Below are 26,752 nucleotides of genomic sequence, written 5' to 3' on the forward strand. Positions count from 1 at the left end.
AATCTCCTTCAAGGCAAACAGTTTATAATGGCTACTGATCAATCTTCTCATGGTTTAAATTAGTAGATTGGCTGATCTCCCCCAGCAGAGGGAAGAGGGAGGTGGGACTTTCAGGGAACCTTAGTAGGAAGAAAGGACTCCCTAGAGAGGACTGTCCTCCAAGGCCACACACACTTGTGGCTTCTTCCAAAACTGAAACTTGTGTGGGTGAAGAGGGACACATTTGCGATTTCCACTGCAGAGATGGCTGGAGCAGATTAAGCAGGAAAATATGCTTTTTTTTACTCTTCTGGCTCGTTAGTCCAGGCAACTGAGAGGTGGCTGGAAGGTGAGGGAAGCAGGAATGCACCTATGGCTCCTTGCCAGACCCCAGATCATGAGGGTTTGGATCACCCAAGGTCCATCTCCCTCTTCATCATGTCAGGCTCCGAAGTGGTGTCCAAAGCCTGGAGGACAGGAAAGTCATGTTCGCCCCCCTCCTTATGATTGTTTTCTTTTTATTTAAAAAAATGACAAAAATAAATTTGGGTTTGACTTTTCTTTTCCCTTTCTCAAACAGGCTTGCGAGTCACCACCCAACCGCAGTGTCCACCCCAGGACCACAGAGGGGCAGGCCCCAGGCTGGTGTCAGACTGCAGGGGGAGACAGTGCCATGTTGGATCATAGTTCAACCCCTTTGCTTCAGGAGTGGTTGAACTGATTGGACATCCACAAGTTTGTAACCCAACGAACCACCTCTTAGGCAAATCACACACCCATCATGGGCCCCCAAGGAGGTGGTGTCGGGGACAAGGCCTCCAGGAGGCCTTTTCTGACTAAGCCTCCTCTTTCTTCTTATCCCACTCCCTTCTGCATCACCCTGACTTGCTTCCTTTGTTTTTCCCTTTGTTCTCTTCTCATTATGCAGCCGGATGATTAATCAGTCTGAACTCAATCGAGTATACAGGTTGAACTAACTCAGAACACCCCTCCACTCCAGTTCCCTTCGCTACACATCTGGCTCAAGAGCTGGAGTTGTTGGCTCCTTTGGTCCTTCTGCTGCTGTGGCCACTATATAAATATATAGTAGTCTTTCTTACTTCAGGAAGTCACCACTGATGGTGAATTTCATCCTAAAGTGCATTTTTGACTAAAAAGGCCAAAGCAGAATCCACAGCCCCAACTGCACTGTGCCCACACAATGATGGCTCTTGCGCTGCCTTGACTGATGTTTGCAATGCCTCTCTTTTTAAATTTTTTCAGTGGTACTTTTTAAGTGCTTACTATCCACCAGGTACTGTACTAAGCACTGGGGTTGACCCAAAATAATCAGATTGGATACAGTCTCTGTCCCACATAGAGCTCAGAGTCTTAATCCCCGTTTACAGCAGTCTTAATCCCTATTTTGCAGAGGAGGTTACTGCAGCACAGAGGAAGTGAAATGACTTGCCCAAGGTCACAGAGCAGATGAGTGGTGGAACTGGGAGTAGACTCCCAGGCCCATGCTGTTTGCACTAGGCCACACTACTTCTCTCTCCTTAGGAAGCTTCTGTTCAAAAAGAGCCACACCTCTCCTGATTTCAGCACACTCTGCTGGCCTACCTGGACCATTCTGACTCGCAGTTTTCAGCCAGGATGTAGAAAAGTCGGAAGCTTTGACAAATATTCTGGCATGCAAGAGCCTGCCAGGAGCTGGCTTTCTGCTAGGATCTGGTAACCATGACCTCCACCCAACACAGCTAGCAGGACCCTGATTCACAGTGAATGATTCGAATATTCCTTGATCTCTATGCTGATTTCCCCTTCTGCAAAATAGGAATGATTTTACAAGCTAGGGAGATGTTACCAACAAACCACAGGTACAACTTAATCTAGTGGTTTCTTCAGGTAAATGCCAAAAAGTCATCTCACAACTGTAAACTCATTATGGGTAGGGAATGTGTCTACTAATTCTGCTGTATTGCACTCCCCCAAGTGTTTAGTACAGTGCTCTGCACATAATAAGTGCTCGATAAATGATTGAATGATTAATCACAAACAGAACAGGGAGAAGCAGCATTGCCTGATGAATAGAGCACAGGCCTGGGAGTCAGAAGGAGTTAGTTTCTAGTACCAGTTTTGCCACTTGTCTTCTGTTGACCTTGGGCAAATCACTTCACTTCTCTGTGCAGCAGTCACCTCATCTATAAAATGGGGATTAAGTCTGTGAGCCTCATGGGGGACAAGGACTGTGTCCAACCTGATTAGCTTGTATCTACCTCAGCACTTAGTACAGTGCCTGGAATATAGTAAGCTCTTAACAAATACCACAAAAAATAGGAAGTAGAATTCAGATACTGTGCCCCTTGAACATACAGACATGAATTTGGGTCTGTGAAAACTCACCCTCTCAAGAATTAAATCATTGCATTCCAAATGGGAATGTCAGCCATAGAAGAATATACTGCTGAGAGCCATGAAGCTCACTCACAGAAGTGAGTTTACACATTTGTTTGCCAAGTGGGTAGGATGGAGGGTGGAGGATGTTCAGGCTCGGGCTTCCTTGGTCCCCCAGATATAGCCTGCCTACTCCCCTTCATTCTGTCCTCCCAACCTAGGGGGCAGCAGGGACAGGAAGAAATTTGTTTTGTTTTGTTTTTTAAGGCAGACAGTGAGAACAGGAGTAAGGTTAGAGAAGAGGAGTAAGAGAGGACGCGTGGTGGAGATGAAGATTGTTGAAGAGTGAGTTGAGCAGACTATCTGGTCCTCCCAACACACCCCATTTAGAATTGGAAGGTTAGGAAACCTTTCAGTCTCAATGCAAAAAGAAGCTAAATAAGGCAGAGTGATGGTGAGTTCAGGGAGAGGAGGCTGGAAAAAGAAAGAAGAACTGGACCAGTGGGAGGACTTATAAGGTGGAATGAGTAACAAGATAAAAGCAGCTTTTGCCTGATGATGAGAAGCTGGTCTAAAGATGTCAACTGAAATAAGGATTTTTTCATGGGAGTGGAGGTGACACCCTAGTAGGACAATATTTGAGGTTATGTATGTATGACTGTGTGTGGGGGGGTGTATCCACTAGATCGTTAAAGATAAGGATCATGTCTACTTACTCTATGGTACTCTCCCAACCACTTAGTTTCTGGCTCTTTGACCTCTCTCTCTCTCTCACACACACACACACACACAAAGATTTTTTATGGTATTTGTTAGGCACTTTCTATTTAGGAGGCATTGTTCTAAACACTTGGGTAGATACAAGGTAATTAGGTTGGAAACTGTCTCTGTCCCACATGGGGCTCACAGTCTTAATCCTGATGAGGTAACAAGCACAGCAAAGTGAAGTGACTTGCAGGTCACACAGCAAACAAGTGGTGGAGCCAGGACTAGAATCCAGGTCCTTCTAAATTCCAGGCCCATGCTTTAGTCACTAGGTAATCCTGATCTCGTACCCTCCCTGAGACATGACTTTTGTCTACTTAAGAATCTGGAAGGTAAAAGCACAAAATATGATCAGAAAAACTGAGTGGCAATATACTTTAGAAGTCAGGTTTGTGAGTTACGTTCAGCACCCAAGGCCCCCAAATTGCTGATGTGCTCACAAGTTATTCTTCCAGAAAGAGGTATTTGTAATCTCTAAAACTAAAAACATAATCTGTCCCTCCTTCATGCTCTGAAGCAATCCTGTCTGGCTCTGGGAATCAGACACTGGTCCCCCACCAAGGCAGAAACATTCCAGATCAGTAGTGCTGAGAGGACTGAATAGAGTTCTAGGAAGCCCAAGAGGATGGGTCACTGGGAGCTTGAGGTGAGGTCAAAAAGATTATTTGGAATGTGCTGCCATAAATGCCAGTGATAAAACAGGAATCTTAATCTCCAGGCTTGTAACGAGAAATCACTTGGATGATCAGTCATCTGAAGTTAAACCAGAGTCCTTAAAGTTTTGCTCATGTCTTTCAAAACCCCGTTCCTTATCCTGTGGGGAATGGCTTTGTCTTCTATTGATTTCTGCACAGAATGTCCTGGAGGGCCAGAGGCCGAAGGGAGGGGAGTTTCCTGAGTCAAGAAATACAAGTTTAGAAAGTAAAATTCACCAGCTTTGGGGATTTTCAGGCATCCGAAGCCTAAAAGCTCTGGTCAGGATTCGGAGCCTGGTCTATAAATCTAACATTCATCTAAATGCGCTTTCTTTATAGCCTTACTTCCTTTCACTCTATGGCAACAAATCCTGAAATCAAAGGCATAGATGAAGAACTTCTAGATAAGAGGTACACTGGATTATTTATGTATACTTAAAAATCCCAGGAAACATAAATGAGGGAGACTTGCAGAGGAGAATCAGCTCACTAGAAACAGTGTGACCTAGTGGATCGAACAACGGGTCTGGGAGTCAGGAGGATCTGGGTTCCAAAACCGGCTTGGCCATTTGTCTGCTGTGTGACCTCGGACAAGTCACTTCATTTATCTGTGACTCACTTACCTCATCTGTATAATGGGGATTCAGACTGTGAGCTCCATGTGGGTCACGGACTGGGACCTACCTGATTAGTCCATATCTACCCTAGAGCTTAGTACATAGTAAGTGCCTAATAAATACCACAAAAGAAAGAAAAAAACTATCATCCATCACTCTCATGTTTTCAACAGAAAATGGGATGTGGTTGGAAAAATAACCTCAACTTTCATTTCCACCCATCCTCATACTCGGAACAGCTGAAACTTCCTCATAAGGGTGGCTATTCCTCTAAACAATGACTGCCAAAGTTTAGAAACAGAAAAAAGGCAATATAAATATCACCTTTCTTGTGGGCATACGTCACACTCAATCATTTCAAATTGGGAGTCACCTGTTTGCCCTCAGAGATGTGACTTGAACTTGCCTCCTACATCCATCTGATGACATAGATTAACAATGATTTCTGGAGGATTAATAATAATGTTGGTATTTGTTAAGCGCTTACTATGTGCCGAGCACTGTTCTAAGCGCTGGGGTAGACATAGGGGAATCAGGTTGTCCCACGTGGGGCTCACAGTCTTCATCCCCATTTTACAGATGAGGGAACTGAGGCACAGAGAAGTTAAGTGACTTGCCCACAGTCACACAGCCGACAAGTGGCAGAGCTGGGATTCGAACTCATGAGCCCTGACTCCAAAGCCCATGGTCTTTCCACTGAGCCATGCTGGATTAGGCATTCCCCACCCCACACTGAATTTACTTTCCCAAATGCTTAGTATAGTGCTCTGCACACAGTAAGTGATGAATAAAAAACACTGATTGATTGATCCATCATATTGGCAAATCACTTTGTTTACTATGAGCATGTTTTTTGGCCCCCTTTTCTATTGTTTGGTGAGATTAGCCTTAAAAAACTCTTAATTTAAAAAAAAATAGTAGAATACAGGCCATAATAAGGAAAACTGCCAGGTACAAATTTATATTCAGTGGGGGTGGGATCATTATCGATATAACTGGTATTAGCAAGACTATAAAAATGAATGAAATAATTTATAATGTACGAGTAAATTATTTTATTCATCTTTCATGTACTAACTCATTTTTTATTCTCTTGTTATTACCACTGCATCTATGTGTGTGGCACATAAGTATCTCCATAAATGATAGGTGTGGGTGTTGGGTTGATATGAACAGGGACAGTGGGGAAATTAGGTGCAAAAGGCCTTTTGGAGGAGGTGGATTTCAAACGGTTGGCAAAGTGGAGATATCTGAGGTATGATAGATCGGAAGAGGGAAGAAGTTTTAGACAGGTGAAGGGCATGAGAAAAATGTGAGAGACAGGAAAATCAAGAGCCAATAGATTTTAGCCTACTGGAATTTTGGCTTCATTTTAATGGCAATAAAGATGACCATTTATTTTAGTAAGGTGAAATATAATTTCTTAAGTCCAGTAAAACTGCCTTTGGTAACATGTCCCAGGAGGAAAGCTGTTGCATTGAAGATAATTCTAGATTTTCATATCTACAGATTTGAACACACCCTCTACTAAAGGATATTTCCATGGGTAACTTTGAATCCTGATTATCATTGCTATTATGATTATTAATATCAATAATGATAATCATAATAATATTGCATTTGTTAAGTACTATATGTCAAGCACTGTTCTAAGCACTGGGGTATACTTAAGTTAATCAGGCCAAATACAGTCCCTGTCCCACATGGGCCTCACAGTCTAAGTAGGAGGGAGAATAGGCTAATTGGATCCCCATTTTACAGATGAGGAAACTGAGGCACAAAGAAGTTAGGTAACAATAATAATTATAATACTTGTTAGGCACTTGTTAGGTTAACCAAGCAATGTTCTAAATGCTGGGGTAGATGCAAAATAATCAGGTTGGACACAGTCCCTGTCCCACACGGGGCTCACAAGTCTTAATCATCATTTTACAGATGAGGTAACAGAGGCACAGAGAAGTTGAGTGATTTGTCCAAGGTCACATAGCAGGCATGTGGCAGAGGTGAGATTAGAATCCAGGTCTTCTGACTCCCAGGCTTGTGCCCTTTCCACTAAACCATGCTGATCCTTCTGATTATCCCCAAACTAATCATTGTTCAGAAAGTTTCACCTTCTCTCTTTCATTTGCTCAATTATCTGAAAGATCCTAAATAGTCCTAGCTAAAGCAGAAGTCATCACAGGTAGGGGTAAGAGAAGTAGTGGGGACAGGGAGAGCTGCAGTCACCCATGAGCTCTGATAGCCTGGAGCACAGTAAGCATCCAAACAATTATTACGCTGATCCAAATAATTCTATCCTACCTTGACTACTGCATTTGACTATTGCATCTGCCTCCTCGCTAACCCTCCTATCTTCTATCTCTCCTTACTCAAGTCTAGATTTCACCCTGTTGAACATATCGTTTTTCTTAAACAAGTTCAGCCCATGTCTCCCCACTCCTCTAGCACCTTGAGCGGTTCATGTACATGAATCAAATATCTATTCCCTATTCAGACAACACTCCAGAGGTTTTAAACTGAAAGGAATTTAAACGATAATTTGAAAATAATGAATTTTTACCTAACCTTTTGTACCACAGAGGTCTCTGCTATAGGATATAACACCCAGGATGCTTTATGAAGACGTTTTAAAATAAACATCTTAGGACAGGCAGAAAAGTCAAGGGAAATGGGGAGAGCAGAAGGAGGAAGAGCTTCCTACTGAGGTTGTCAATCAATTAGGTCCTGTTAAATTGAGCTAGGCCTTGCCACTCGTCACAAGATGGGGAGCTCCCAACCCATATGACTCATGAGCCTTGAGAGTGCTCTTATGGGAATACAGAAAAGAATGGAAATTCGCTCCAGTTCCTAAAGACCCCAATTGAAAGTAAAGGTTCATGTACACCATGTAATTGCTCTTGAGTTCTCATTCTTGAGCAAAGCCCTATGGGAAGCTCCCAGAGGATCTACAACGGAAGCCCAAGCCATATTCTAAAGGTCAAAGTAAAGGGCAATTTATAGCTGTCGTGAATCTTTCCATGGGGTTCTGGGAGCTGAGGTGGGGTGTCAGTCTTACATGAAGAAAGTTGTTAAGGGTCCAGCCTTGCATTGATGGAGAGTCCTCTTACATCTTTTATTGTCTTGATTTAGTCTCCATTCACCAACTCCCTCCAGCCATAAATCCCTTCAGTATCATTTCCCATGAGCCAGAAACAGGTTCTTGGAAAACAAAGTGATTCCCCACTGTAGGTCTCTGTAACTGGAGGGAGTGTTCCCTCTGAATTCCTTCAATCACTTATGCAAACTGGGACAGGCTATCCTAGAAGCTAGATGGGTGCCCAGTGTATCACACTGGATTAGTAAATGGGCAGGAAAAGTGAGAATGACCGTGGAAGACTTAGTCGCTAATCTTGTCTCTCCAACTAAGCTCTTAGTAGCCTGAGATTTTGGGGTTCGATCCATCATGCCATGGGCCGATAGGTTCTGAGAGGTTTCTTATATGTTTGCTGGGCTTTCTGCACTCCCTTCTTTTTATCTGTTTAGTCTTTTCTCCCTTGCAGAAGGGGATTTTTCGAAGCCCCTATCTTCTCCACAGTTTACATTTCTGCTTTCCTCTCCCTCAGCCTTTAATTCTTTAAAAGAATGAGCATCTTTGCTTTGCCTAGCACTTCTTATCTTAAGTACCAAGGGGGCAGTACTATCTGTCAGTGAAATCACCTTTATCTTGGGGGCTTAAAGCTCCCAACAGGCTGCATTCCTCAAGCTGATTCAAATACTGAGGAGCTAAGCAAACTCAGTTAAAAGCTTCTCTTATTTAAGATTTCTAGTGATCCCTGGTGCCCAGGCTGGGCTTACCAGACATAAATGTTCTGGAAAAACACATTTCCAAAGGCCTAGGGCGAGTTATTAACTGATAAGACAAAGCTCTCCAAACTGTGGCTTTCAAGATGTCCTTTTTCCCTCTTCCCCTGTATCTATGAAGACCAACATCCTTATTGTTACCCAATAGATAGTTTCTGCCCAGTTGGCACCCTGACTAGTGGGCAGGGAGGCAATATCCATCCTCCTAAACTGTAGAGGCAGACCTCAGGAACCCAGCCAGAGGGGAGGGGACTCCAGCTCCCTAAGGATATGGACAAGCCATGCCCGGAATGTGGGAAGAGAGGCAGAGGGGGACACTACCTCCTCTGGGGTTGAGACACACGTGAGCATAGGACCAAACCCTCTCAACACCTGGAGATCTTGGGCTGCCTCTGTGGAGGGGCTGACATTCTCTGGCCCATCTCCTCAAAGATCAGACTCATTCATTCACTCAGGGATTCAATCATATTTAATGAGCACTTACTGTGTGCAGAGAACCATACTAAGCACTTGGGAGAATAAAATGTAATAAATGAATACATTCCCTGCCCACAATAAGCTTATAGTCTACGATGAGCTAACACTTGGCTCTGGCTCCCTCCACTTCCCCCAACCCACTATATGTTCTGGGGTAGGGCAGCAAGCAAAGCTTGGCGCAACCCTCCTGAGCATAATCATCATAATCATCCACATCGATGGTATTTATTGAGCACTTACTATGTTCACAGCACTGTACTAAGCACTTGGGAGAGTTTGATACAACAGAATTGGCAGACACATTCTCTTCCCCCAAGCTTATAGTTCAGAGGGGACGACAGACATTAATATAAATAAATAATTTACACTATATAATTTATAGATATGTCCAAAAGTGCTGTGGTGCTGAGGGTGGAGAGAATATCTAATGTTGTAGAAAATAATAATGATAATTGTGGTATTTGTTAAGCACTTACTATGTACCAGACACCGTCCTAAGCACTGGGGTAGATATAAGGTAATCAGGTTGGACACAGTACCTGCCCCAGGCTCACAGACCTGGGGAAGCAGCGTGGCTCAGTGGAAAGAGCTTGGGCTTCGGAGTCAGAGGTCATGAGTTTGACTCCCGGCTCTGCCACTTGTCAGCTGTGTGACTGTGGGCAAGTCACTTAACTTCTCTGTGCCTCAGTTACCTCATCTGTAAAATGGGGATTAACTGTGAGCCTCACGTGGGACAGCCTGATTACCCTGTATCTACCCCAGCGCTTAGAACAATGTTCTGCATATAGTAAGTGCTTAACAAATACCAACATTATTATTATTATTATTATTACTTAACCCCCATTTTAAGGATGAGGTAACTGAGGTCTAGAGAAGTGAAGTGACTTGTCCAAAGTCACACAGCAGACAAGTGGTGGGGCCGGGATTAGGACCCTGGTCCTTCTGACTCCCAGGCCTGTGCTCTATCCACTAAGCTCCATTGAACATGCTATGCCAGAGCACAGATCCAAGTGCACAGATGATGCAGGAAGGAGAGGGAGCTGAGGAAAAGAGAGTTTAATTGGGGAAAGCCTCTTGGAGGAGTGTGACCTTAATAAAGCTTTGAAAGTGGGGAGAGTGGTAGTATGGTGTATTTGAAGGGGGAAGGAGTCCCAGGCTATGGGGAAGACATTGGAAAGGGGTCAGCAGCGAGACAAATCAGATCAAGGTGCAGTGGGTGAGTAAGCTGGCACTAGAGGAGTGAAGTTTGCAGACTGGGCTATAGAAGAAGAGGGGAGAGCTTATTGAGTTCTTGAAAGCCATGGTAAGGAGTTTCTGTTTCATGCAGAAGTGGATGGACAACCATTAGAGGATCTTGAGGAATGGGGAGACGTGGACTGAACTTTTTTTAGAAAAATGATCCATGAAGTAAAATGAAATACAGACTGGAAAGAGCGTATTTTAACAATGTTGGGAAAGATGTACTGACAGGATTTGGTGACGGACTGAATATATGGGTTGAATGAGAGAGATGAGTCGAGGACAATGCCAAAGTAATAGGCTTGAGAGATATGGAGGATAGTGCCTTTGTCTACAGTGATGGGAAAGGCAGGAGGGGGACAGGGTTTGGGTGGGAAGATAAGGAATTCTGTTTTGGACATGTTAAGTTTGAGGTATAGGTGGGACATCCAGATAAAGACATCCTGAAAGCAGAAGGAAATGCAAGACTGTAAAGGGAAGAGGTCATGGCTAGAGATGTAGATTTGGGAATCAACTGCATAAAGATGGCAGTTGAAGCCAAGGTGTGAAGAAGTTTTCCAAGGGAGTGGGTGTAAATGGAGAATAGAAGGCAACCTATAACTGAGCCTTGAAGGACCCCAGTGTCATACTAAGAGCCTGAAAAAAATACTGAGAAGTAGCTGTCAGAGAGATAGGAGGAGAGCCAAGAAAGGACAGTGTCAGTAAAGGCAAGTTTGGATAAAGTTTCAAGGAGAAGGGGGTGATTTTCAGTGTCAGTGGCAGTTTGGAGGTCTAAGAGGATTAGGAGACAGTAGAGGCCATCAGATTTGGAAAGAAGGTCATTGGTTACTTTAGAAAGGACTGTTTCTGTGGAATGAAGTGGGGGGAAGCCAGACTGGAGATGATCAAGGAGAGAACTGGAGAGGAAGTGGAGACAGCCAGTGTAAACTACTCTCTCAAGAAGTATGAAGAGGAATGGTAGGAGGGAGATGGGGCAAAAACTGGCGAGAGCTGTAAGGTCAGGAGATAAGGGATAGGGAAGCATGTTCGAAAGCAGTGGGGAAGAAGCTGCTGGAAAGTGAACAGTTGAAGACGGCAGTCACAGAGTGAAGAAGGATGGTGTGAGTGGTTCAATAAGGTGTGAAGGGATGGAGTCAGAAGCACAGTGGAGGTGATAGATTTCCACTCCTGTTCTCCAACGCTCAGCCCCAAGGTGACGAGTGCCCTGCTCCAACCTGGGAGCTTGGTCACCTGTGCTGTGGGACTGAAGCCTCTTACTCACAACCCTCCCACCACTCTCTGCAGCTCCTAGTCCCTGAATCTGGAGTCCAGCGGAGACCCAGCACGGCTCCTCACCTTCCCTCGGACCTGCGACAGTGGCAACTCCAGCTCTGACCCCCTGTGGTCTGGAATCCAGCCAAAAGCCAACCCCGACACCTCACCTCCAACCAGCACCTGAAGATTTGGATCCTGGCCACATGATCAATCCATCAATCAGCAGTATTTATTGATTCTTTACTTTGTGCAGAACACTCCACTAATAATAATAATGATGGCATTTGTTAAGTGCTTACTATGCACCAGACACTGTACTAAGTGCTTGGGTGGAGATAAGCAAATCATATTGGATACAGTCCCTGTCCCATGTGGGGCTCACGGTCCAGATCTAATCACCTGGGAGAGTACAGTACAGTTGTTAGACATGATTTTTTTCTAATCCCAGCTCTAAATTGTAATCCCAACTCTGCCACTTGTCTGCTGGGTGACCTTGGGCAACTCACTTAACTCCTCTGGCCTCAGTTACCTCACCTGTAAAATGGAGATTAAATCCTCCTTCCTTAAAACAGAGACCCATGTGCGAAAGGGACTGGATCCAACTTGATTATCTTGCAACTGCTCCAGTGCTTATAGTACAGTCCCTGACACAAAGTAAGAGTTTAGCAAGTACCAAACCAACAAACCAAAACCAAATAATAGTGAAAAGAATGGGCTAATAATAGACTGCAGTCCACATCTTGCATCTGCCCCAGTGCTTATATTACAACCCCTGACACAAAGTGAAAGCTTAACAAGTACCAAACCAAGAAAAAACAAATAATAATAAAAAGAGTGGGCTGATAATACACTACAGTTTACCTAAGTCTATGTAGGTCACATGCATATTCAGTTATGGCTCTTAAAAAAAAAAAACAGCTCTCCCCATCACACTACCACTAGAAAAGAGGCTCTCAGGCCTTCAACATTACCACCACTATCATCATCATCATCACAACTTCATGATTTTCCTGCTGTGCGACCTTGGGAAAGTAACTCAATTTTTCTGTATCTCAGTTTTTACACCTGTAAAATCAGGATAAAATACCTGTTCTCCCTTCCTCTTAGCCTGTGAGTTCCACATGGGTCAAGGATGGTAATCAATTTGCTTATATTGTATCTACCCCAATGTTAGTAAAGTGCTTTGCACATAGTAAACACATAACGAATCCCACAATTCTTCTTGTTATGATTATCAATATTCATGTGCTGAGTACTGAGCAAGGTGCTTGGGACAATTTAGTAAAAGTTGAAGATTCAGTTTCTTCCCTTATGTCCTTTACAATCTAATGGTGGGGAAAGCAGATCCAAATAGTATACGTACAGTAGGAACAGAAGGAGCAGCATACATACAAGTGATAAAAAATAAAATTGAGAAAAAAAAATGAGTAAATTAAATGGCATAAATAAATCAAATACTCATGTGTGCCAAGGGTGGCTGGTGGGATGAAAGGACCAGGAAGGAGAGGATTAGTCATGGAATATCTCCTGGAGGAAGAGTGATTTTAGGTATCTCTGATGGTAGGGAGATAACTGGCCTGGCAGTTTTGAGCTAGGAGAGCTGGGGAACGTGTCAGAGTTGGGGAAGTAGAAAGCCTCTTCCTTCTTTAACTGAGATTTAGAAAAATTGGCTTAAAGAAACCAACTGTAGCACTGGGGAAAATTGCTCAGGAAGAGGAAGGGAAGAAATTAAACCCTCTAATTGAGTGGCAGTTTCTCAGCAGGGGTGTCAGCTAGATTAAGAGAAAAGCGGTATCCGTGACAGGATGAATCCTCATCCCCCGGCCTTCCTTCGGAAGGCCCTGGCATGCTGGCAACATGCCTCTGTCACCCAGCTTTCTGCCCATGCTGCTTTAATGCTGCTTAATGAGCCCCTACAATGTGGATGGCAGAGCCTCGGGATCTGTGTTTGCCGCAGGCAGGCTGAATCCGGGCCCAATCATCCCCAACTGGGGCAGGGTGGGCATCACTAACAAAGACTCTTCCCCAGTTTAGGACCCTGTGGAGTTTGAGAACCCCAGAGCCCATCTGAAACAAATAGGGGTGTCCCATATCTCCATCTCAGCAGGAATCTCCCAGGCCTTAGGTCCAAGCCCTTCTTCAGAAGGGGGAGGGAGAAGAAACTGAGAAGTGTTGCAGGGGCAGCAGTGAAGAGCACTCTCTATATGGCATGTCCACACACTTAGAAATAACTCAGGTCCCGACGGCCTGAGACCAGCCAGCAGCAGAGCTGTGCGGGGGCAGTGTGACACACCAAATCACGAAATCCCACTTCAGCTGCTCTCCATAGGTTCCCCCTCCATCAGGTCCATTAACAGAGCTGCTAATGATTCTATGACAGAGTGGCAAATTTAACTTCCAGTCGGCATCAGGTTGTTGTGGCGTTCCACACTGAGGTCCAGCATCAGCCCCGGCTAAGCCCTCGCCCTTCCCTCCTGCCCTCCATCGCCAACCAGCTCGGGAAAATTTTCTTTATCCAGAGCTCTCTTCTCCTTATTCTCCATCCTTAATGCCCTGCCCCTCAGACTATGCTCGATACCAGGTCCCCTTTGGACCTGATATCTGTGCATCTGTCTCTCATTCTATCGTAAGCTCCATGAGGACAGAGGAAATGTGACTTCTATCTTAGTTGTACTCTCCCATGTACTTTGCTCTCCGGGAATGCTCGGTTAGTAGCACTGATGAATGATTGACCCTACCCACCCTTGGGAAGGGAGGGTGGAAAGAAGCAAGGTTGGGGATGTTCATTTTGAAATGGGATGATGAAATTGTTGAAGAACAGGTAGAGGGAAAGGGCAAGGTCTGTTTCCCCAAGCAGAAGACTGAGAAGAAGTGAGGCAAAACCAGAAGAGGCTGAGAGGCAGAAATATCTGCAGAGGATGCTTTTCTGGAAGGATCAAGAGCTAGCTGTAGGAACCATCATGGAAGGCAGGTGGAGAATAGGTATGGATGAGGAATTCCAACATGTCAAGAGAAAAATAGCTTTTACTTTGAGTGGATTTATTGAGTGGATTTACCAGTGAAATTTTATGGGACTGGTAAATCTGTTAACCCAGATCTTAATATTTTAACTATTATCCCTTGCTACTTAACTGCGAAACTGTGATACACATTTCCCACATGAAAAATTGCAGTCTCCTCCATGTTAGTTCAGTGGTGCACTTGGTATTATGTAAGAAACGACAATGTCTCTGCCCAACCTAAATTCTACATGAAATAGAACATTCAGGGCACCCTGAATGAAGGGTGACGCAGAAGAGAGTGGGAGAAGAGGAGAGGAGGGCTTAGTCAGAGAAAGTTTCTTGAAGGAGATGTATCTTCAATAAGACTCTGAAGGTCGGGAGGGCAATTATCTGTCTGATATGAGGAGGGAGAGTGGTCCAGGACACAGGTGGGATGTGGGTGAGAGGTCGGCGGTGAGATAGATGAAATTGAGGTACAGAGAAAAAGGTAGTATTAGAGGAATGGAAGTGTGTGGACAGGGTTGTAATAGGGGAATAGTGAGATAAGGTAGGTGGGGCCAAGGTAATTGAGTGTTTTAAAGCCAATGGTGAGGAGTTTTTGTGTGATGTGTTTTGGTATGCTCAGTGGTATAGAGGTAAATGGAAGATTGTCATTAGCACCATAGCAGCCTTGGGCAAGTGCCTTCTCCCTGCTTTATCTCAAGAGCCTACCCCTGCCTCAAAGGGGCCAATGCAGTCTCTGCTGTGTTGTGCCCTATAAATCTCCTCACTGTTGATGACAGTCACTGGAGACAAAGAGGGTTAATCCAGAAACAGCAAACATCCATTTTCAAATTAGTTTAGGAGCCCAGGCAAATTTACGGGAAATGCATGTCAAGGTGCATAATCAACTATCAAAAGAAAATAATTGTCATGGGTTTGTACCCCTCTCATATCTGGCCACTTCTTCCCCAGCTAATTACCCACTTGTGTGCACAAAAAGCTCCAAAATAGGCATTGCCAGATTGTTTATAATGACAACATTAGACACTAATTTGATTAGCAGAAATTTTCCATCTAGGTAGCAATGTGGGCCTGTTTGTTGGTGAATATTTGCTTGGTTGATTGCTACAGACTGCATATTTGGAACAGAATCCCAAAATACTCAACTTTCTAATCTTCAGATTCATCTGAAATTCAAAGACTCCAGATTTCAACAGGAGATTTTATTTCAAGACCTGAAAAAATTCTAAATATCAAGGCATTTTCTTTAAAAATGATGGGGAGAAAAGGAAAAAAGTGTACTTTAGAAATACACTGTTGGTACAACTAGTGGATAACCCCTCACACACACCAACACTCACATGTGTATATCATATATGCACTTTTTATCTCTGCATAACAGAGCTGTTTTAAGACTCCACTGTCAACAAAGAGATTATAATCCCAAGCAAGCCCATGAAATTATGGTAGTATATATTTTCTGGGCCTTTCCATCCAATTAAGTGATATTCTGGCACCAGTCATAACCCCTGCTGACAACTGGACATGCATTTGGGTGGTTTTTGCAGGCGTGTGATGATTTGCACTAAGCTATCCACACTCTCACCCCAAAACCTCTTTATCCAATGGCACACATACTGAAGGCTGCTAGAAAGAACAGGTGAAGTCTGGCATCACAGAGCAGATCTTAACCGCAGTAGATATTTCTGATCCCTCATCCATTGCAGAAACCACCTTTAGGTATGGTATGCAGAGTGGTTAAGTAAGAAATGGCAAAGGGTCTTAGCCATTTTCTTGTTTAAACCAGGGAAAGATGCATGTGTATCTCTCCATTAAATACAAATAAATATGTAGAGACCTATTAAGGATATATAGAATATGTTTTATTAGAATTATATATTTTGGTATATCTTGCTTTCAGCCCTTCAGGCTCCAGATTTCTCTCGTCTCTGAGCCTATTAGAGAACTATGGAACCAAAAGTTGTTCAATATAGATTATGCTGGCAGCTGAAGATGAGAGCAGGTGGGTGGGTTTGTATGGACAGGCAAAGTGATCACCTGCTGAGAGGCAGATCCGGAGATTCTGGAATAGGAATAGGTCCAGCGACAAAAGTCAGAGAGGGGAGGTAGACAAAGTGAAGACTTCGTGGGCAGGGCTATAGCCCTTGGAGTGTAACCTGATCTCTCTTTACCTCTCCTAAAAATGGAAAACTTATAGCCCCAAAACTATCCAGTCCAAATCAGTGTGGTAAAAATCAACTTCTTTAGACCACAGAGTGAAAATAGGTAGTCTCCCTCCAAACAGTCCTCCTCTATTTCACCTAGTCTCATCTCTGCCTTCTCCAAAACATAATAACATATTCTTCCATTCTGCTTCAGATGGGCTGCCTCTAATTCTGACTAAAACCTCATGCAGAGCCTCTAGAGAATCTCACAGAACACATGTGAATTGTAAAAATGACTGAAATAATGTTGTGGAACACAAACAGAATTACATCCTTTGAACCTTGGTATTTCAAGGGGAACATTGAAGAAGGCGTGGTGGTGACACATTATGTTGGCAGCTATATTTGCCTGGAAGCAACCAATGTCCACCAATGCTACTGTATATAATCCCACATCTCGGGGCTTGCTGTCAAATAAGGCTTTAAGTTGGAAGCCAAGGCCAGTGGATGAAAATGAGGCTAACTAGATAACTAGCTTAAATGTGCATGGGCTATGGTGAATCTCTCGTGGCCCTGCCACATATCTGTTCTCATTCCTTCTCTCTGCCCCTCCTTCCTCTTCATGCCAAAGAAAATCTTAAAAGTACGGATGAGGGATAGTCAGCAATGAGCTGAGATATGTTCTGGAAGATATTTTCCTGGAGAAAGTTCCAGTTTGAGCCTGAATCTACAAGAATCATGTCTAACATTAGGGGGAAAGTTAGTGTGAATGAGGACTGGAAAGACAGGGACAATAACTCACTGTAAGTCTCGGCCCACCCCGAGGTCTCTGACATCTCATCAGCCCCAATTCAGGCTGCTTTTCAGTTTTTCTCCACCTGGTCCTAAATCCCAACATTGCCTCTGTCCTCCTATCTTGGAGGGCTTTGGGGCAACACATAGAGTGCAGACAGACTGAGTGTGGGATGAAAAGATGGTGTTGAGCTAGGGCCAGGCCCTGTGGTGGGCAAATCTGAGGTGACAAAAGAGACGGCGGCATCTCAGATTCCTGCCACCAGTTGCCTGGAAATAATGACAACGATGATGATGATGATGATGATGATATAGATACAAAATAATCAGGTCAAACACACTCCCTGCCCAAAGTTGGGCTCACGGTCTAAAGGTTGTTGGGGAAGAGTAGGTACTTCATCCCCATAATACAGATGAGGAAAGTGAACCACAGAGAAATTAAATGATTAGACCAAGTCCCACAGCAGGTATGTGGCAGAGCTAGGATTAGAACCCAGGTCCCCTGACTCTCTGGCCAGCTAGACCATGCTGCTTCTGCATCTCTGGAAAGGTCCCAGATTCTAGCCGTACCCAGATGTTGTGCCCAAGCAAATTATTCTCATCCCGTATGAGGTCTGAGATGGGGTTCTGTAACTACTAGTCCCCACAAGACTTTGGAGCTTACAAATCCCTCCTCTCCACTGCTGTCTTCTTCTCCCATATTCATGACAAAAAAGATCCATATAGGCTGATAAGTCTCTGAGAACTAAAAGGGACCATGTTGCTGGGGAATGTCTCAGCATCCCATTTCCCAAAGATTCCATCCTCTACCTTGCTCAGGTCTACAAGTCAGATATCCTCAGGCTGGGAGGGTCTAGGGGAGGGAGGGGACTTCACTTACCAGTCCATTGCAGACACTGATTGTTGCCACTCCATAGCCGGTTTCTGGCTGCAGCACTGTACCAGTGAGATGGCAGGAGGTTCCTGAGTGAAAGGACACCTTGGCCCCTGTGAGGTTTCCATATCGCTTCTCCAGTACGTAGTTATTGGAGAGAAATCCCCGACTGACAGTCAAGTTAAAGAACAGGTCCTTGCCTTCTTGAGAAATTTTGTAATACACCCAATCATCTTTTCCCCTGAGGTCTCTCCTCCTCCTGGCATTGGTGACATGGTGGTTCAGAGCATAAGATACAAAATGGCCACTTTTGTCTACCCTCACGGGTCCCACCAGATGATATTCTTGTAATGTCTTGATAAAGCTTTCTGGAAGAAAAAGACATAATGAAATTTGAGTTTTGAACAATAGCTAGTTGGGGAAATGAGTGAGACTCTTAGCACTTCTACTTTACTCGAGGTTTGACCCTTTTCTTGGAAATGCCCTATTAAGGGTATCCTCCAGCACTGAGCCGAGATGGCCTCCTCCAAATCCTGTCATTAACAAAGTTCTCCAACCAAGGAGGCTTTAACTTCCTGGTAAACACTCAAAACTTTCACCAACACTGCTAGAACTCCAGAAATTAAATATATTTCCTGGAACAGAGCAAGGTGACTGTAGAATGGAAACTCCTTCTGGGCAGGGATTCAGTCAATCAATCAATCAATTGTATTTATTAAACACTTACCGTGTACAGGGCACAGTACTAAGCTCTTGGGAGAGCACAGTATAATAGAGATGGTAGGCATGTTCCCTGCTCAAAACAAGCTTATAGTCTAGAGGGAGTGCTTGTGAGAGTACAATACAGTTGGTAGATGCAATCTCAGCCCTCGAGGAGCTTATTTTAAGCCACTTGTTTGTTTACTATTCCCCAACTGTTTATTATAAGGCAGTACATCAGTTGGTTTCCAATAAACATTACTGCTAGTTTCAAGATTGGCTGTTTCCTCAAAAACACTGATGTAATTAATGAAGACGCTCTACCTAGAATTCAGAAGTCTTTGCAAATCAAAATGATGGAGTGGCAAAATAGTTTTGAGAGTGGCAGTAAGAGGTCTTGATGATTTCCTTGAATCTGAGCATTCCTTCACAGAAAGCTTGGACCAAAATATTTTTTCAATCATATTTATTGAGTGCTTACTGTGTGCATAGCCCCAAACTCCAGAAACTCTCAGCCCCATCTCTCCCTAGCAGTAACTGTCAAGCTGAAGTTGTGCGTTCAAAGGAATAGATCTCAAATCTGAGATGAGCGTAGCTTTAAAGCTAGTAGACTGACCTCACTTCAGAACTTCATTGTTTGAGATCTTGTCTTGCCATTGGACTTTGAGGATGGCCTGTATATGATGCTGATGGAAATCCACAAAGCCATGGTCCGGATCTCCCAGCTGGGCAGCACTACAGCTCTGTGAAAATTCTGTTGGTCTGATACCATGGTACTGCCACATTCTGTTTGACAGTCTCCTAAATGGCGTGCAGACTTTCTAGGTCTGTTTTTCTACTTTCTTGTCATCTATTATCTGTTTACATTAATCTCTGTCTCCCCGTCTAGACTGTGAGCTCACTGTGGGCAGGGAATGTGTCTACCAACACTGTTAAATTGTATTCTTCTAAGTGCTTAGTACAGTGTTCTGCATACAGTAAGCACTCAATAAATATGATTGATTGTTGGTTAGAGGGCTGCCTAGGTAATAGAATTCAATGAGTATTTAGCTACCATGCTACATGATGCCAAAATCAATTTTTGGCTGCATATATGGCTTCCCTCCTGCAGCTTGATATATTGCCTCTGTTTTCTTTAGGCCCATTTAGGCCTGGCGATTTCGGCAAAGTGGTTTAATAGTAATTAATAATTATGGTATTTGTTAAGCGCATCCTGTGTGCCAGATACTGTAGTAAGTTGTGGTTTACAATCATTTGTATGTCTTTTTGGATGTGTGACTCTAGGGCACAATATTCTGGATACAGAAATTACTGAATGATTGTCTCTAGGACTTTGGATAAAAATAATAATGGTATTTGTTAAGCTCTTACTATGTGCAAAGCACTGGTCTAAGCGCTGGGGGGGGATACAAGGTGATCAGATTGTCCCACGTGGGGCTCACAGTCTTAATCCCCATTTTACAGATGAGGTAACTGAGGCACAGAGAAGTGAAGTGACTTGCCTAAAGTGCCAGGTCTGGGATTAGAACCCATGACCTCTGACTCCCAAGCCCGTGCTCTTTCCACTGAGCCGTGATACTCAAGGTCTGTTGTCATAATAATGATAATAATAATGATGGTATTTTAAGTGCTTACTTTGTGCCAAGGAATAAGATAAGATAATCAGGCTGGATATAGTTCCTGCCCCACCTGGGGATCACAGTCTAAGTAGGAAGGAAAACAGGTATTGTTGTAAGGGAAGAGTTTTCTAGAGATACAGGAGCATATTCTAACAAGTGCATAGAAATCTCTTGTTGCATCGTCCAGCATGGTGGCATAGAACAAGACCAGACTAGCATATCCCTGCTTTACTCTACTGGCAATGGGGAATTGCTCAGAAAGGGCGCCCTCAACTTTGGCCATCATGAAGTAGTCTCAGATGAATTTTTCAGGGAAGTCAAATTTGCTCAGTCATTTCATAGCCTGGATCTACCGATGGTATCAGATGCTCTTGAAAGGCTTAAGAAAACCATAGCAAGTTCTCGGCGCTGTTCCCTGCACCTTTCCTGTATCTGATTTGCGATAAAGATCATGCCTGCTGCATCGTGTTGATGTCTGAAGTCCCGCCTGACTCAGGAAGTGCTCAAGCAACAATATTCTTTAGTAGCGGATCCACTAGACTTTGCATAAGATCTGGCCAGCAATGGAGAGTAATGAGATACCTCCATATTCGCTGCAATCTCATCTTTTGCCTTCCTTCTTGAAGGGAGCAATAAAAGTGGCTTCTTTAAGATTCTGCAGCACTTCCTCGGTAGTCCACAGGTTGGAGAGGTGCTTGTGTAAGTGCTTAAACCCAGTGGTCTCCCTAGGCTGTGTGCTCGTTGTGGGCAGGGAATGTATCTATTTATTGCTGTATTGGACTCTCCCAAGTGCTTAGGACACTGCTGTACACACAGTAGGCACTCAATAAATATGACTGACTGACTGACTGACTGACTGACTGACTGAATTTGTAGATCTTACCAAGTAAGGCATCAGGTTCGGGTGCTTTTCCATTTTTCAGGACTGACTGCTGAGGTGACCTTTTTATGGCATTTGTTAAGTGCTCACTATATAACCAGTACTGTTCTGAGTGCTGGTTAGATGCAAGTGAATCAGATGAGACACAGTCCCTGTCCTACCTGGGGCTCACAGTCAAGTAGGAGGGAGAACAGGTATTGAATACCCATTTTACAGATGAGGAAACTGAGGCACAGAGAAGTTAAGTGACTTGCCCAAGGTCACACAAATTGCCGAGCCAGGATTAGAACCCACATCCTCTGGCACCCAGGCCCATGCTCTATCGACTAGGCCTTGCTGCTTCTCTAGTACTGAGGGACAATATTGAGTTGTCCCTCAGTAGTTGGGACAATTTCTGCGTCTGTGCATATAGAAAGGTTTAATTTGCACAGAAAGTCCTGGTCTTTAATAATAGAAGGTATGATGAGCAGAATATTAAAATAGTAAGCACTTAATAATCATCATCTCTAATCTTCTAATTTGATATTTAGTATTTATCCCAGAACATAACACAGCGTTTGGTCCTTATTTAATGAATACCATAACTGGTTGCAGATTATGGCAGAGGACAGGATGTTCCGGAGAAAGTATAACCATGGAGTCGCTATGAATCGGAAATGACTTGACAGCACTTAGTAATAATAATAATAACTTCCTCACATATAAATCAGAAGGATTGGCACTTTCAAGTTACCTAAAATATCATCTCAACCATTTGCAATCAAGGACTAAACCCCCCTCTTTTCCAGGTCTTTGCTATCTCAAAATCAATTCTCCTTGGGACACTTGTAAAGAAGTTTCATCTTTATATGAAACCAAATGCCATTTGTGTAGCTGGCTGAGTATCATGGTTGCACCTGTGGTCTAAAGAGTGAACTAAATGCCAGATGCTTTCCAGGTGTTCTTTTTGAGCTACACAACTTGTTAGAGAGGCAGCAGGAGCAGAGAGTGTTGAATTTATGAGTAAGAGAAGCAGCGTGGCTCAGTGGAAAGAGCCCAGGCTTGGGAATCAGAGGTCATGGGTTTGAATCCCTGCTCTGCCACTTGTCAGCTGTGTGACTGTGGGCGAGTCACTTCACTTCTCTGTGCCTCAGTTACCTCATCTGTAAAATGGGGATTAACTGTGAGCCTCACATGGGACAACCTGATTACCCTGTATCTCCCCCAGCACTTAGAACAGTGCTCTGCACAGAGTAAGCGCTTAACAAATACTAACATTATTATTATTATTACTGTGTTCCTTTATTCTTGAAAATCTTTTGTTTTCACTTCCTCTGTGACACTGAGCACAACACTTCTCAGGGGCTTCAATTACTAAGAGGAAATGGAGATCTTTCAAACCTGCCCCTTTACAAGGATGTAATGAAGGGTTCTTTCTGAGCAAGATGTAATGCTTGACTCTTCTTCCATGACTTTACTCCAAGAAATCAAAATGCAATGAGGAATAGGGTCTATGACAAGATAGAGTAGTTTTGATCAATTTGTTGTCGTGAGTCTAAGTCCAAGAATGCCCTCCATAACTGTGGTTTAACTGTGGTTGTAAGCCCTGTACTAAGCACTGAGATACAAGGTAATCAGGTCCCACATGGGGCTCACAGTCTAAATAGGAGGGAAAACAGATATTAAATCCCCATTTTGCAGGTGAGGAAACTAAGGCAGGGAGAAGTTAAGTGACTGGCCCAAGATCCTATAGCAAACAAGTGACAGAAATGGGATTAGAACCCAGGTCCTCTGACTCCCAGCCTGTGCTTTTTCCACTAGACCATGCTGCTTCCCTCAAGTTTTGCTATTATAATTCTTTTTAAGATCCAATTTTAATGACTTCCTCTTGCCCAGAAAGATTTATGTCCAGAGTAGAGCCCAAGAAAATCCACTGCTTGGAATCATAAAATGAAAAAAATACACCAGTGAAATAAAACTTCTGCCAGGGAGTTAGTAATAGAACCAGGAACTAAATCAAGAGATTCCATGTGTTTGACATAAAATCCACTTTCTGAAAACAGTAATAATAACAATAATAATTGTGGTATTTGTTAAACACTTATTACGAGCCGTGCACCGTACTAAAAACTGGAGTAGCTATGAGATCATCAGGTCCCACATGGGGCACACAGTCTCATCAGGAGGGAGAGCAGGTATTAAATCATCATTTTACAGATGGAAGAACTGAGGCCCAGAGGAGTGCCCGAGGTCACACATCAGGGAATATGTCCATTGTATTGTCATATCTACTCTTCCAAGAGCTTACTACCACACTCTGAACACAGTATAAGCACTCAATCAATTTGCTTGATTGACTGACAAAGCAAAAACAAAACAGTTAAGTGCTATTGTTTTAAAGTGGGGGAAGAAGAAAAGCCTGAATACATTTAAAAACAACGTTTCAAGGAATAGTATTTTTCACATTTTAGTGTTGGAAACAAAATTCCCTGCAAAGAAGTTTAAGTGTAATCTCTCATAAAACTAAAACAGCTGATTTCTCTAGTTGCATTTGTGCTTCAGCAGTGCTGAGGGCAAAACTATCCAAGAAATTTTAAATGAAGAACAACTATACTGTAGATCTCATCCAAAAAAGGTGATTTATACTACAGTCAAGAATATTCATAAGTCTCTGCAGTGACCACCTCTTGTTTCATTTATCAACTCTATCCAACCATATTCCCAGAGAAAGCATAATCTCCACCGATTAGACTGTAAACCTGTCAATGGGCAGGGACTGTCTCTATCTGTTGCCGATTTGTACATTCCAAGCACTTAGTAAAGTGCTCTGCACATAGTAAGCGCTCAATAAATACTATTGAATGAATGAATGAATGAACCCTGTAGCAACCAGGACACATTTTGGCTCTTAAAGTCAAAAAACTCCTGTACAATGAATGAGTTGTCATGTACATTGTAATTTGGGAAGCTATTCTGCCATAGCCAAGGAGTAAGGATATGAAATCCTGTTTCATCCCCAACTTCTCTGACTTTCTTCGTAGCACTCCAGATTCTGAAAAGTTTGCGAAGAGAAGCCACCTATGACAGGGATATGACAATGAGCTACACTGCTCCGTGGAAAAGAATGGTCCGAAACAGAATGCTTTTTCAACGAAAGAACAAATTCTTTCCAGGAAACAAAAGCATAGCAGAGTTCAGCAGGAAGCTGAATGATATTGTGTTCCCTGCCCTCACTCCAAGTTGGGGATTGAAGCAGGAGTCAAAGAAGGATAAGAAGTGGGGAGTGTGTGTGTTGAGGAGAGACACAGAATGTTAACTGTTGATTTCAGAATCGCTTTCAAGGTTTGTATTGTACTCTCCCAGATGCTGAGCACGGTGCTTCGCACACAGTAAGCACTCAGTAAATACCACCGATTGATCCCCAAAACACTGGAAACCGACTCTTTTCCGGGAAACAACTCAGTTTCAGCAGACTTTCCAAAGTCATTTGAGTGTATGGAGCTGGAAGGAGATCAGCTCTTAGAACTTGGGGAATGGAAGGGTCCAGCGCTTAGAACAGTGCCCAGCGCTCAGAACAGTGTTGGTATTTGCTAAGCGCTTACTATGTGCAGAGCACTGTTCTAAGCACTGGGGAGATACAGGGTAATCAGGTTGTCCCACGTGAGGCTCACAGTTAATCTCCATTTTACAGATCAGGTAACTGAGGCACAGAGAAGTGAAGTGACTTGCCCACAGTCACAGAGCTGACAAGTGGCAGAGCGGAATTCGAACCCATGACTTCTGACTCCCAAGCCCAGGCTCTTTCCACTGAGCCACGTGCTTGGCACATAGTAAGCGCTCAACAAATACCATCATTATTACTATTAAGAACACTGGAATGTGTCTGTTCTATTGTGCTCTCCCAAGCGCTCAGTACAGAGCTCTGCACACAGCAATCGCTCAATAAATACGATTGACTGTCATAACTTCGGAAGAGACGAAAGCGCCCTAAGAAACGACGACTATTTTCTCATCCCTCTTTACACGATCCTGGTGAAAACGGGAACAGGGAAGAGGCAGGAAGACCGGGAGAGAGGGAGGGAGAGAGAGAGATGGTCAGCGGCCAGAGTTTGCAATCTCTAAACACCGTGGTTTAAAGAAGAAGGAGAAAAGTCACTAACCTTGCCGCTTGTCCGGAAAGTAAAAAGTGCCAGGTTGGGGGAGTCTAGTACAACACAGCGCCTGGAAGTTAAGGACCTGGAGCAGGAAAGGAAGCCTTGCCAGCCAGCTCCTCTGGGCACATGGCATGGTTCAGTTTGCGGGGACGTCACTTTAGCCCTCAGCTGGTGAAGGGGACCGAGAAGGGGCTGCAGAAGCTCATGGCCCTGAAGTCAAGGGAAACTGATGCCAAAAAAGCATAGGGTCTCTCTCTCTCTTTTAACAGTGAGGGAGGCCGGATACCTTTTTTTCCCCTTCTTTTTTTAAACAGAAAGAGGAGTGATTTCCAAGGGGTGGAGCCTGGGGGTTTTGGGGAAGGGGAGGAGGGCCTCATTTGCATGGGTCTGAGTTTTGCAGATCCGTTTCCGTACAACTCCCTCGTTCCCTCTTTCTTCCCCCCTTCCCTCCCTCCCTCCTTCCTCTTGCTCATCCCCATCCCCCTCCCCTCGCTCCTTTCCTTCTTTTCCCTTGCCCCGCGCCCCCCATCTCCCTCTCCCTTTCCTCTGGCCCTGCCCCCGACCAAATCGGGGAGACGTGCTCTCCCCTACCCTGGAGGAATAGGCAGGGAGGCAGCCTGGTAGAAAAGTCCTTCCCCCAGCCCGGCTTCCCCTCCCTCCTCCGACTCCCAACCCAGGAGATTGGGAGGTAAGAGGTCAGGGAGCTCCCAATGGGCCCTCCCCCTCCCGCCATTCCCTCTCCACTCCCTTTGCCCTTTCCCTCCCCTCTCCTCGACACCCTCCCCTTTCCTCTTTCCCAACCCTGTCCCCTTTTCTTTGCTCTCTCTTTCCCTTACCTCTCCTCTCTTCCCTGCCCCCTCCTCTCTTTCATTCATTCATTCAATAGTATTTATTGAGCGCTTACTATGTGCAGAGCACTATACTAAGCGTTTGGAATGTACAATTCAGCAACAGATAGAGATAATCCCTGCCCAATGATGAGCTCAGGGTCTAAAAGGGGGAACAGCAAAGTAAAACAGAACAAAACAAAAACAAGACATCATCAAGATAAATAGAATCAAGGGCATGTACACCTCCTTAACAAAATAAATAGGGTAATACATAATATATACAAATGAGCATGGTGCTGAGGGGAGGGGAAGCGGGAAGGGGGAGGAGCAGAGGGTGGGGGGAGGGGAGGGGGAGCAGAGGGAAAGGGGGGCTCAGTCTGGGAAGGCCTCTTGGAGGAGGTGAGCTCCTCTTGGAGGAGTTTTTGTTTCATGTGAAGGTTGATAGGCAACCACTGGAGGTTTTTGAGGAGGGGAGTGACATGCCTAGAGTGTTTCTGTAGGAAGATGATCCAGGCAGCAGAATGAAGAACAGAA

At 44.1% G+C, this 26,752-nt stretch overlaps 1 protein-coding gene across 1 annotated transcript in view; it reads right to left on the bottom strand.

Annotated features, from left to right (window-relative positions):
* ADAMTS12 (ADAM metallopeptidase with thrombospondin type 1 motif 12) overlaps positions 1-25,665 on the bottom strand; it is a 318,713-nt gene extending 293,048 nt beyond the window's left edge. The window contains exons 1-2 of the mRNA XM_029058942.2: positions 25,395-25,665; positions 18,064-18,425 (exon numbers count right to left, since the gene is read on the bottom strand). Of these exons, the coding sequence (XP_028914775.1) occupies positions 18,064-18,425; positions 25,395-25,521 (489 nt within the window). The 5' untranslated portion in view covers positions 25,522-25,665. The remainder of the gene's footprint in view (positions 1-18,063; positions 18,426-25,394) is intronic.
* Positions 25,666-26,752: the final 1,087 nt, after the last annotated feature.

This window comes from Ornithorhynchus anatinus, chromosome 3 (assembly GCF_004115215.2).
Source record: "Ornithorhynchus anatinus isolate Pmale09 chromosome 3, mOrnAna1.pri.v4, whole genome shotgun sequence".
In the NCBI taxonomy this organism is placed as follows: domain Eukaryota; kingdom Metazoa; phylum Chordata; class Mammalia; order Monotremata; family Ornithorhynchidae; genus Ornithorhynchus; species Ornithorhynchus anatinus.